The 14,196-nt window shown below is 28.8% G+C and overlaps 1 protein-coding gene across 3 annotated transcripts in view; it reads left to right on the top strand.

Annotated features, from left to right (window-relative positions):
- LOC118181462 (uncharacterized) overlaps positions 1-14,196 on the top strand; it is a 164,300-nt gene that overhangs the window by 133,771 nt on the left and 16,333 nt on the right. For all 3 annotated transcript variants that reach the window (XM_085818020.1, XM_085818022.1, XM_085818021.1), the window contains 3 exons: positions 2,231-2,374; positions 7,154-7,285; positions 9,109-9,243. In XM_085818020.1, coding sequence (XP_085674146.1) covers positions 2,231-2,374; positions 7,154-7,285; positions 9,109-9,243 — 411 coding nt within the window. The remainder of the gene's footprint in view (positions 1-2,230; positions 2,375-7,153; positions 7,286-9,108; positions 9,244-14,196) is intronic.

Here is a 14,196-nt window from a genome sequence, read left to right on the forward strand (position 1 = left end):
CTGATATGCACCTTGTTTAAAAAAAAAAAAAGGCTTTGGAGGTTTCTCGTATGTGCTTTGTGATGATTGCTTATCTCAGGACTATCTTTTTGTACTGCTTTCGTCTCCATAGTTCAAACTTAGATTGCTGCATCAGTATATTTTACTTCAAATGCTTTTGTGTACCATAAGAATGCTTTCAAGAAGGTGAACTAAAATATAGCACTTAAGTTAAATTATTTTTGTGTGTAAGAATCATGAGAAATTAAAATTTCATATGACCTACTTCCAATAGTTAACAGTATGTCTACAGCAGTTATCAGAACGGTGAAAATGAGCTAGTCCTTTTTAGCACTGAGCCAAGGAGTTTCTAGTTCTTGCCTTTCGCGTTAAAACCTGATAACATTCGAGTGGCACGCAGATTCAAAAGAGATAAAACAAAGTTCCTTTTAATGCTTTTGAATATTGGATAAAATGTGTATTTAAAATGTTAGGAGAATAGTCTCTCTAGTCCAACAATCTCCAGCTTTTCTTGATATACCCCTAATATGAAAAAAGTTATAAGTTATATTCCATATGATATAAAGAAGTATTATAATGTAATATTTGTATGTAATACAATGTAATATTATGTAAGAGTAGACACAGCAACCAACAAGAGAGCTTCACACTCACATGATACATGATCATACACTCACAAGGGATCATGAGCCTACATCTTTGGTGTACGCCCAAATATCATTGAGGTACGCATACCCCACTCTGGGCACCACTGCTCTAGTTACTGATGCGACACCACTGGTTATGCCAGTATAATTAATTAATATAAGAACTTCATTTACGAGTGCTCCACAACCAAATATATTCTTTAAATGTAGACTTTTTTATGGTTTTATGTAATATAAAATTGTTTCTCATAATTTGAGTTTATGAAATTCGTAGTTTGGTGGGTTAAATTAAATCTTTTTAACTTTTGCTTCAGTAGCTGTTTAGTATTTTGAAATGCTTGCAAACTTTTAAATAGTTGTTAATGCAGCAAAATTTTACATGCTTCAAGAATATTAAAAAAATATTGCACTAACAAAGCACCAGACCTTTTTCTGTTTTTGATTTATTTCTGTGGCTTATGCACATGTATCGTGTGGCATGAGGCCTGACACTTTTTTGTATGAAACATTTGAAAATTTTCATTTTAGTTACATTATTATCTGTACTTTAGTTACATTATTATACATTAAATAGTTAAAAATGGTCTTTTTAAAATAAAAGCTTATGTTAAATACGTAGTCATCCATTATAACATGTGTAAAAAACCATAATACCATATGTCTTAAGGTTTTCTCCCCAATATCCTTTAAATAAGTTATGAAATTATTTAGTAGTAAATAAGAAATAACCAGCTAATGAATTTTAAAGTGATTCATTAAGCAATTTAAAAATTAACGGTAATCTTGGTCCTCCCTTGTTGTTATTTTATTGATTTAATATTTAGAAATTGTATGTCAATTTAATGATTTTATTGTTATTTTAGCCTGAAAGACTGTTTTAAATAAAATACTTTAAAAAGATTGAAACACTAATAAAAGGAATTTTATTTCTTTCTATGCTATATATGCATAATTTTGGAAGTAAAGCAAAAAATTTCTAGTTTTCAGAAAGAATTTATTTTTTATGTACCATGGTTCATTCATTAAATACCCTGTAGACATATAAATTTCTATCACTGTAATTAGATGTTTAAGTTTCTCACATAACAATAAATTTTTAATTGAGTGTTATTTTTTGTCTTTTATTTTGTAATATCTCATTTTTCTTATGTAAAAGGGATACGTCTTAAAACTGAAGATTTCTCTAATTATTATTTATAATTATTTTATTATTACGACTAATGAATGAATTATTATAAAAATATTTACTAAATGCATTTTAACACATTGTTTTTGTGTATTGTATATGCCTAGAATTGGAAAAAAAAAATAGGGTAATTTTTCTAATTTCTGTTCTCTTTTTTTTTTTTTTTTTTTTTACTGGAGAGGGGAAGTATTTGTTTTTTAAAGTATTAAGCTAAATAATAAAAAGCTTGTAATGTTAAATTATGTTAAATACGGTTAGCATAAATAAACCACTAAGCAGACTATTGCATTATTATATAACTTAGATGAAATTTTATTTGATAATAAATAATTTTATGCTTGAATTAAAAAAGAGAGAAGAAAAAGAAACTAATGTATATTTCTTTATCCCTCTGAAGCAACTGATGAATGTTGTGCAGTCAGTTAATAAAATTAACACTACATTCAGCAACCATTTGAGTGCTTATAGGGACCTACCTACCAAAGTTGAAACTGTAAATGATGCCATTGTGTGGATAATTAATGATACACACACACAAAATGTGAGTTTATAATTTTTTTAATTTATCCCCTCTTTTGTATTTGTATTTCTGTTTATTGATATCTAGCTCATGTATAATAATTGACATGCATGTTGTCTTTTTCTTATTTCTCATGTGTGTGCATCTTGTATATTAATATTGTTATAATAACTTTTCCTGCATTCCCCCCCTCCCCTGGTGTCACAGTATATAAGCAGCAATATAGCATGCCTTGTGCTTTTTATGTCAAACTGAATATCTATTGAATTGAATTTTAAATTTGAGAAACAAATTTATACACAATTCTTTTAAAAACTGTTGTAAAATTGTATTTAAAATCATTACTTTAGCGTGATTTTTTAAAATTTAGAATATTAAATTAATTTCAGATAAAATGAGCCAGTTTTTCTTTTGCAAGATGTACTAATTAAGAAATACAGCTTTTGAAGAAATTCTAATAAAAATGATATACTTTTATTATATGTGCATAATACTGAGTTTTAAATTGAAACACTTTTATAAATATACTAAGTCTGATTATTAATTGTTAAACTAATTGTACAGCTAGTGTTTACATTGTCTTGAAAAAGAAATATGTTTTATACATTTTGGCAATATTTTTATATTTTAATTAATATAAACAAATTGATGCCTCAGTGTAATATTAAATATTTGACTCACTTAAAATTTTACAAGGGTTTGGTAAAGCATTATTTCAACATGAGTTAAATTATCAATAACATTGAGAATCGAATTTTCCTTTACCACTAGAATCATTGGATCTTTACCACTAGAATCACTGGATCTTTAGGCATATATTCATTTACTCTTAAAATTTATTTTTCAATAAACATTATCATATATGGATATTAGAGGGTTTAAAAATGTTATTTCAGTTGTTGAACTGGGTTGTATGCCTTCGCTATCTTACTTCATAATTAAATTTTCTTTGGTTGCATTAATAGTCGGCAACTCTCTGTTTTCATTGTTGAACAATAAGCAGTGTTTTAACCTTGGTGTTCCCTGTCCCCAGAAAGAGCTGTAACACTAAAGTGATTTATTTACATTACATTTTTATCAAAACAGTTACCTTTCTTTAATGGTTGCATATTTTTAATAGTGTTGGTTTGGGTTGTGCATTTCTGCTGATATTAAGCCTTTGGAAGTGGTTTTATTAGAGATTCTCAGTTTATCTGGCCAAGTGCGGCTTTTGCACAACCCATAAATGGTATTATACAACAAAGTGTTTCACCAAATTTTCATAAAGAATTTGCCACAATTTTCAAACAGTGTGTCTAAAAATATATATAGTGTATAGGATTCTGCAATAATATTAATTGTAAAATTGCAAGACATTTGCACCTTTTCAAGGTAAACAACGAGGCTGTAGCTTGTCACATTGCTCTGCTTTTAATAGCTTTTAAAACTTGAGTAGTGGGACTGGCAGTTATATATTTGGTATGTGAATCTCCATCGTCCTGAGCATTATTTTGAAGAAAACTATTTTTATAGCCATTTCATCACATATTGTTTACCAAAAGCTTTTTCCTTGCTGATCATTTTATTTTTTGAAATAATTAATTGTAGAATACACCCATGGAAGAGCTACTAGCAGTTCTGTTTTTTCATCACATCACTTGGCCTTCTGGTAGATCACCAAATCTCCCCTTCTTTTTTTTAAGCCCTTAAGTATAAATTTTATTTGATCTGTGCTAATTTACTGTAGATATTTGTAGAACTTTTAGTAAAGATTTAGTACATTACTAAGTTTATTCATACAATAATATATGTATTGATTATTAATTTATTTTCTCATAGTATTTAAAAATACTTTAATAAGTAAGTTTTCCTTCTCTACTCAGGATTTTCCAAGTGTAAGAAAATTACAAAATGTACTAATTTACTATTTTTTAAAATTTACTAAATCTAATTAAATATTAATATATTTTACATCCAAGTTATGTATAATAATTCTGTAATCCAAGTTATGCATTATAAAATTAATTTATGTCAGTTTGGAGTTCTTTGAAATTGCTTCACCAAGGGAGTGTGAAAAACTTCCTAGTTTTTCATATTTCAGAGTTGGAAGGCATGCCACAGAATTAAAAAAATTATCTGACATTTTTTATGTAACTCATTCGAGTGAGGAAATGGTATTAATTTTCCTTCAGGTGATTGTAGTTTGCCCAGATTTCGCCATAAACATATCCTTTAATGTCTCATCTCCTACTCTTTAGAAAAAATTATTTTTGTTAGCAATAGTGATTTGGTAATATTAATATCATTGTTTGATTTTTCTTCCTGTTTTGGAGGCTTTTTTTTTTTTTAACAAGATTTTGTGAACCAGGGTTAGAGATGTATGTGCAGATCACTAATGGGATCACTCTATGAACTTCTAACAAATAGTCTAACTTCTGTGTGTTTTTAGGGAGGAGGGAGATCAGTTGTTTATCAAACCTTTCTGGCAGTTTTTCTTATGTACCACATTTTCGTCAGTTGTCAAGATTCAGGTATCTTTGAATATGGTGTTTACAATTACCAGTATGCTATTGAATGGCTTATGCAGATCATAAACACGACATGTCTCTTATTTTTTTAGAAGATATTATGAGAAATGTGTATGTAAACAGTATAAATATTATGACAGATTTTCTCCATCTGTCATTAAGGTTAAAATATTTTTTAATCCAAAACTTTTATCTAAATTTTATCACGAGAAAATTTGTAAAAAGTCTTTTTAAATCTGTTTGTTATTTTCATAGCTGTTATTAATTAGTAATTTATATCCTTCTCGCTAACTCTTTCTTGTTTATTCTTTTTACCCTTTTCATGTGGAGGTCTTAGTAATTCTGTATCTGTGATGATTGTATTGACCTAGTCATGTTTGCAGGTCAAAAGAGAAGAAACCAGAACAGTGCAGGAATTCAGTTGATGTAATATCTGTAAAAAGCTGTTTTCTGAGTGTTATTTAATTGAGATATTATTTTTAAACTAAACATATTCTGAGCATTTAAAAATGTGATGTGTCCTCTATTTGTTTATCTATTATGATTTAAAGTAATATATCATGCTTGGGAGGGAAATTCATATTTAAAATCAATTTAACCATTCAGTTTTACAATATTCTATTTCGCCACAGATTTAGAATACAGTAAAGATAGGCTCTGAAGTATTAGATAACAGTGTAAAATCAGTATATATTTTAAAACCTATGTGATTGTCTTGATGTATATGTGAGGAAACACTTCCATTTGGGCTTCAGTTAATCATTTCTTAAACATAATTTCGTTTAGTCATCTATATAAAGAATTCCAATTTCCATATAAGAATTTAAATATTCTGTAATGAGTGAATTATTATAAAAAATTTCAATAACCAAAGTCTTCAAAATAATCGCCAATCCAAAAGCTAAAAGTACGTTGAGAAATGCGAGAGTATTAAACATTAGGTGAGATATTTATGCAGGAAAATCAGAAATATAAATATTCTTTTGGAATGGAAAGAAGATGTAAATATGTCTAAATAAATTGCATTTTAAATGATAGATACCTAAAAAGAATTGGCTTGTCGATTCTACTTAAAAGGCTAATATGTGCATGTTTTATGCATCCTGAGGTCACCAAGGGTTATATGTTTAGTGTCTAAGCCAGAAGCATTTAATTAAGAAAGTATGAAGTGTCCAGTGAAATTTGCATGATTATATAGGGCTTAGTATGGAAAAGTAATTCAGAAGTGAAATTGGAAGATTGAGAGCCTTGTGTTTCTAAAAACACTGAAATATTTATGTGCTAGTTATTTCCTTATTTGAGTGAGATTCAACTTATTACTAAATGTGTGAAAGGAGGATTTGTTCTTAAAAAAGATAATGGACTTGTGAAAACTAAGGATGAAAGATAATATTTTTTTTTTATCAATTAACCTTTTGACGAAACTTTCCATTTACTCTTTTTCTTCAAAGTTTAAAGTACTTTCTTAGGATATTCAAATAGTTATAAAATCTGTAGTAGAGATGTTAATTCAAATTTGATGATACAGTACACTCCCAGTTTACCAATTTATCATGAACCAGAGTTGGCATCCATGGTTGAATTAGAACCACCGTAATCTGAGGACATTTAAAAAAATACTGAGGAATAACTGACATTTATAATTAACAGAAAAAATATAATTAATAATTTATGTGCAATTTCAAGCAGTTTAATCTTGAAAGTAGTCCCCCCCCCTTCGTTTTTCATATTAAATCTGCAAGTTAAAACAAAAATTGTACTTTACAAATAACAAACTAATTTGAAATTAGGAAACTAAGATATAAATAGCATTAGAAAATTTGAATAATGTTATTTAGTTAAATTTATGCTAAACTATTGTTTTGTGATAGACAAACTTAATTTTCAGAAGAGAAGCAAAGCCCATTTAATCCAGCTTGATAAATCAGGAGTTGACTATAATTGTTTTGAAATTATTATCCATGATTAACTGATTTGGATTTGATGTCTGTGTGAAGCAAGACCAATTGGGAAAGCAATCATTTGCTAGTTGGCAAGATTTTTTTTCTTCTCCCTCAAAACATTTTTTTAAATTTGATGCAATTTAAGTTTATCATTCTGAAGACAAATTTTTAGTGAAGAGAAGATTATAATGCTGAACTTCTTACATATTTTTGTGTAACTCACAGTTTTAAATTCATTTGTATTTCATTAATCAATATGCAGCTTGCTAAGAAATGGTAATTTTGTAAGTGGCTGAATTATGATTTTTGAAATAAATATTGTATTCAAATATTTGTTCATTTTTCCCCAGTCTCAAATGCTTGCTCTGGAAAATTTTATTTACACAAATCTGACAATGCGTTTGGAACAGTTAGAATCTGAAAAAGGGAACTTGTTGAAGAAAACTGGAGTTCCTGATTTAGAGGATTATCTGAACAAAACAGTGAGTAATTTCTAGAATTTTTATTTATTTATTGTTTGATTTATTTTAGTATTTTTAATTAATAGTATATGTACATGAATTCTTATACAATACATTTTCATTTGTAGTTTTTTAGAATTCTAAATTTCATTTATTTAAATGAGTATTAGATCTTGCATTAAGTGTTGAATTCTAACTCACAATATGAATGTTTCCACACATAAAGTTTCCTTCCAAAAGTTATAAATTTACAAGGACAAATAATTTCATTCTAGCAACCCCCTGATTTTCTGATGAATTGAAAAGTGAACATGTAACTCACTGTGGTATTAACTGCATGAGAATGAGGGAATAAAAAAGTAGAGAATAAATCCAACTTTAAAGTTGTATATGCAGAGACTAGGCAATGAGAAAAAGTGGATCAATTATTTTATTGCTTTATCACAACTCGACTTTGCACAGCAGTGAGAAGTAAAGCTCACGAAATAAATCAACTCATGAAAAGAATCAGAAATTTTACTGTATAGTGTTTCGGGTAAAATTTGAATCTTAAAAAATTTTCGTTTGAACCTGAAAGAAGGGTTCTTGTGTCATTTCCATTTAATTTATTTCTTCTTTTTGAATCAAAATATTTAGGAAGGGAGAATCTGTTCTGAGCATTTTTGTATATTTGTAGTAGAAATGAAATTATTTTTTTTTGGAGGGGGGGATATCAAGTTAAACTTAGATAATTCTTTTTCAAAGTGTATCGTATCATATACTATACTGAATATATTTTCAGCTTATTTATTCATTTATTTAATTTGAAAGTTATTAATAATTTTTATCTGTAAAATAGTGAATTAGTTAGTTGATGTGGTGTGTATTGAAAATACCGCAAAGCACACTAGGGCTATCTGCCTAAGGGAAGGGATGCCTTCGTGGAGGACTTTCTAAGAGAAACTGGCTTGTATACACGTTACACATGGGGAAAACCACGAAAACGCCCATGCAGCCAGCCCGTTCGTGGGATTCGAACCTTGGACCGAACTTCCAGTGTTCAGCGATTTTAGCGCTCGACTGCTGGTAGGCCGAATTAGTTAGTTGATTTTTCAAGTTAAGTGTTTATACAAATAACCAGTTTGTAAAAATTACAGAGCCAAGTAATTTACCCATGCTTTCCTGCTTTATGTTGAAATAATTATCTTGTATCAGAATTCCTAATGCTGGTTCAATGATCATGTGATTCATCAGATGTAAAATTTCAGAAGATCTTCAGATTTATTATATTAGAACATTTTACTGTGGGTACTTTCTAAAATCCCTTACAAAAAGTCACCAACTCGTTAATGACTTTGTAAACTGATTGTCTTTATTGTTCATAGGTGCACTTCTGTTCATAAGTAGTAATAAAAAGAATCTTATAAGAGATCAGAAATTTTATTAGGAAAAAACATACACTGCTGATTTTCCATTGTTAGAGCCAATGAGTATTCTTCAGATATGGCAAATATGTTCAGTATTAAATATTTAATGATTCATTTAGGAATACAATTTCAGCTTTCATTTGCATAAATCAATATCATTATCCTTGGTGAATTATGTGCTTTCAATAAAAATACTATTTGAAATATTGGATTTAAATAGGTGAACAAATAACACATTTTTCACAATTATTTTGACTAGAAAATTTTTAAATGAGAGTCGGGTATGAGTTTTTGACATCAGCTATGAAATACTTTACTTTTCCAAGAAGTAACTTATTGTTGAATCAAGGGGGGGGGGATAATGAGAAAGTACCTTCTGTTTTGAAATTTTCATTTTATATATTTTAGCAAAATTCATTAATATGATATTTCTTACAGGTTTCTGATGTTATTGTTCATTTGATAAATGAGGGTGTATTCCACAATGATATTCAAAATACTAATGATAATCCACTGCACTCTCTAGAACAGACACATGATGTGTTGGTGCTACTTGCTGCTCTCTTGAAAAAGGTTTGTTTTTTTTCTGATGTAAGACATGTTCCTTTAATTAAACAGTTATGAATTTGAAATTATATGCGACATAATTTTTATTTATTTATCTGCTGTTTCTCTGCAATTTTTTTGTAATCCATTACAGTGTGATTGATCGATATATTTTTTATCTTCCAGTATTTACTTTTCCTCTTTCACCCTTTTATGAAGCTGCTTACTTGTTATTTATAGGTACATAGTACACATGTACACTGCACCAAAAAAAAATTCTAATTTTTTGCAGGTATGCTTAGAAATACATCTACTTTTAAGATGATGGTAAAAATTTTGTAGCTTACAATTCAAAAATGTTTTTGAAAAATTTATAAAAATTCTTTAAAAATACAAATTTTAAAAATAAATCATGAAAAAATGGGTGAATTTTATTTGGAATGAACCTAAATTTCGAAATGTGAAAGAATCAAATATCTTTAATAAAAAAAGGGACATGAATCAATATATACCAAACTCAATTAACATTGAGGAGCTAAATTTTTAAAAACTACTCATGCAATTTTTACAAAACTTGGTAGTTTGGTATAATTTGAGTCGTAGAATGGAAATATGAAAAAAAAAAAAAAAAATTGCCATGTTATTTCAGGAAAAGTCCAATTTTGTGTCAAAATACCAAATCTGATACATATCCTAAGTTGTGCTTTCGAGAGATGAAAAACTCAAGTTGAATTTCGTCAATCGGCCCAGTAGAACGGGAGATATAGAACTGTCTTTTTTTTTCTTTTTGTGCAGTGTACAAACCTGTTTGCACTATTGAATTTTCTAGATACATTTTTTAAAAAATAACCTTGATGCAGTATTAGATTATGCAGAAAGCATATGCTCATGAATATGAAGAAACTGAATCTGATAATTGAGAATATCCATTTGTACTACTAAATTTCTTAAACAGATTTTCTGGGAAATAAACTTATGTGATATTGGACATCACCAAAGATGATGTTAATCATATTTGCACGTCAAATAACTTGTTATTTGGATACAAGTATTTTTAAAAAGATTCTTTTGGGTGACAATCCCCTCCTCCAACTCCCCATTTTAAGCTGTACTTTCTTTATATCCGATATGTTGTGTTTACTACAACTTTTCTAGCAAAAAATATTGTTGCATCCTTTTGAAGTATTTTATCTCAATATCCTAACATTTATATATCTGAATTAGCAGTGAAGTAGGATCAGTAAAAATGAAATATTAATAATAATGCAATAAATACAGGTTCTGTGTATCCAGCACTAGCAAAAAGATGCCATTTAAGGTAAATTAATATTTATGAAACATACTAATAAAAATTTTAGAATGTTAATGTAACAAAATAATGTATCTTCTTGATCATATACTTATTTATTAAACTACAAAGAAGATAATAGAAATTAATAGGAAAAGTTACTGTGCTTGAAGCCTCAAGATCTTATCCTAAAATTCATGAATTTTTTTAATGACTTTTTTTCAGACTGCGATATTATTTTGCTTACACCTCCTCACAATTGTCATGCATACTATCTTTTTCTCAGCAGTGTGTGTGTGTGTGTGTGATTATTGCAAAGCCTCGAGGGCTATCTGCCTAAGGGGAGGGATGCCTTCGTGGAGGACTTTCTAAGGGAAACTGGCTCGTATACCCGTTACACATGAAGAAAACCACGAAAATGCCCATGCAGCCAGCCCGTTCGCGGGATTCGAACCTCGGACCGAACTACCAGTGTTCAGCGACTTTACCGCTCGGCCGCTGGTGGGCAGTAAAGTGTTAGAATTTGACACTAATTAATTATATTTTGTTAATCAATGGGGACAAAGCAAAATGTAAGCTAAATTATCATTACTTTAAAAAAGTATTATGTTCAAGGTTTTACATAACTATCAAACTTAGGTAAAGATATTGAAAGTTCCAATGTAGTAGAATGGGCAGAATGAAAATTTTGCACATCTTTCTGGAGTGGCAATTTATTGGATCAAGATATTATTCAGTGCAAAGAGCTCTGTGTGTAAAGTAATGTTACAGTGCCCTAATTGGGGGGTGGGGATCAGATTAGATGATTAGCTGAATTTTATTCTTTGAAGTAATTTTCATGGCATTAATTAGTCTTCTAAGGAAATATTATCTAATTTCTCTTTGGGGAAAATAATTGTGATGATCCATGTCCTTTTTTGAATTTTCTGGAGAATTAATGGATTTTTTACTATACAAGATCTATCTGTAATTAAAATAGTTCAAGAACAAATAGTGAAAGCATCATGTGGTTTTGCGTTTCTGAAAGAGAAAATCATCAAGTTTTATCTCCAACATACACAAATAAATAAATAAGCACTTCACTGACATATCAACATACATTTATGTATATTTCTTGGGTTGCTCAACAAACGTCAAGGTGGTACCCAATTAACTTTTAAGTGTTCTGAAGTAATTTAAGGCACATAGTTGCAGTGACAATACTTTCGGAAAGATTATCCAAACCTTGCATAAGCGTTGTAATGAAATTACACACACACACACACAAAAAAAAAAAAAAAAAAAAACTGTTGAAGTTGAATGAGTTGTTATATTTGAAGTGCTTTATTTTATTTATTTATTTATTTTGTGCAAAATTCAATAGCAAATAATTTTATAACCTATACAGTGTTTTGAAATTTCAGAGCCATGTAGTAGATTTATAGTCTTTTCTTAGTTATATAGTAGAATTCTAATAATCAACAAATGCTTGTAACCTGTGCTGATTTTTGGATAAAAGCAAATAAAATTTCAGTTTGTAAAAAGTTCAACATACCAGATTAATTTTTTTCCTGTATGTGTACACCGTACAAAAAAAAAGGGGGAGAATAGTTTTATATTTCCCGCTCTACTGGGCTGATTGACGAAATTCAACTTGCATTTTTCATGTCTCGAAAGTGCGACTTAGGATATGTATTAGATTTATATACAGCATTGTTCTAATATAAGTATTTTTACACAAAATCTGTTTTTTTCTGAAATGACATGCCAAATTTTTTTCTATGACTCAAATTACGCCAAACTGCCAAGTTTTATAAAAATCGCACGAGTAGTTTTTAAGAAATTAGCTCTCAAAATTCTAGCTCCTCCATATTAATTGAATTTAGTATGTGTTTATTAAATTTACTTGATTCTTCCTTTCAGATTTCAAAATTTAGGTTCATTTCAAATCAAATTCGTCAATTTTTTATGATTTATTTAAAAAATTTGTATTTTTAAATAATTTTTATAAATTTTTTGAAAATAATTTTGAATTTTAATCTATAAAATGTTTACCATCTACTTAAAGCAGATGTATTTCTAAGCATACCTGCAAAAAATTAGTTTTTTATTCAAAATTTCCGAAGATATACGTGAATTTATATATTGGCGGGGTTTTGAAATTTGGCGTATTTGTTAAAAGTGATAATAACATCAAATGTGGTTTAACCTTCCAGCACACGTGCTTGACAATTTTACATGTGCACGCGTGCATTGTATTTTTTACGACATCCCGTTATTTTACCGTTTTTGGCTCGAAAAATGACAGAAATGAGTGAACGTTGATAATAAATTTGTTACGAAATAAAATATTAATCTTATTGCAAAATACAAAATGATATCACATTCAAATATAAGTAAATTATTTTTAAGTTCTTATGTTAGTGAGATGGAAATGCAATGATGCATTATACAAAATTTTAAATTTATTATTTAATAATTATATTTTTAAATCAAAGCTAATTTTAATATTCATCAAAGACAAGTATAGATAATAAAAAAGGAAAACACCTTGGTAGGGGGAAAAGTAAGTTTAGCATTACTTCTAAAATAAAATGTACTTTTTACTGGTTACAAAAACACACTTTAAACTAACTTTAATGTTTTTAGTTATTTCTAAAAAATAGAAATAAAAGAAAATAAGGAATGGAAATCGCTATTGTTCTCCCATCCAAAGGTTTCCTTGTCGTCCTTTTCTTCATCAGATAATTCTTGAAGAATCCGAGCAAAATCAGCAGGTTGCACATATTTTTTTTTTGCCATGAAAACCGATATAAAATTTACAGAGTCAAATGTATTCAAATTAAAATAATGCACGACAATTAATAACACAAAATAACAAAATGTTTGAGAAAAAAATATTTTCCGAATTCTGAAACACGACCACGCGCTGTCGTAACTTTTACGAAAAAGCTGCCACGTAGCGCAAAAGCCCAATTAAAAAAAAAAAGTCGACTTCCTTGCATTAAAAACTGAATTTGTCTTAAATTTTTCACATACTCGCGTGTGACTTTGTTAAAATTATTTGGAAGTAGGAATGATGTGACTTTTTTTCTGCTCTTGCACAATGGAAGAGAAAGGAAAATATATTGCCACATATTAAGAAGTTCACCAAGTGAATTATTCTTGGCGCAACTGAAAAATATTAGCCAAGATAAATTTTTGAATTTATCCATAAAATCCGCACCAAATTTAACAAAATTAAATATTTAGGCATAATTTGAGTCATAGAATCGAAATATGGAAAACATTTATATGTTATTTCAGAAAAAATCTGAATTTGTGTCAAAATACCTATGTTAGAACATTGCTATATATAAAGCTAATTTATATTCAAAGTCGCGCTTTCGAGACATGAAAAATGCAGTTTGAATTTCGTCAATTGGCCCAGTAGTACGGAAGATATAGCACTGTCCCCCCCCTTTTTTTTACCAAATTGTACATGCCTTTTTGAAAAAAAATAAACCTTTTTGAAAAAAAAATAGTCTTTTTTTGTGTATTTTGATCAAATTAGAAAAGCATATTAATTATACACTGATGGACTTTTGCTAAAGATGGATGACAGTAGCAGTGATATATAGTAGTGAACCACAAAAATGGAAGGTACGAAAATGTGGAAATAAGCATAAGTTCAGGATACAAAAAGACATACTGTGCATGTGTAAATTTTGGAT

Source organism: Stegodyphus dumicola, chromosome 6 (assembly GCF_044657685.1).
Source record: "Stegodyphus dumicola isolate Sdum_Otavi_A_Nest chromosome 6, ASM4465768v1".
Classification (NCBI taxonomy): Eukaryota; Metazoa; Arthropoda; class Arachnida; order Araneae; family Eresidae; genus Stegodyphus; species Stegodyphus dumicola.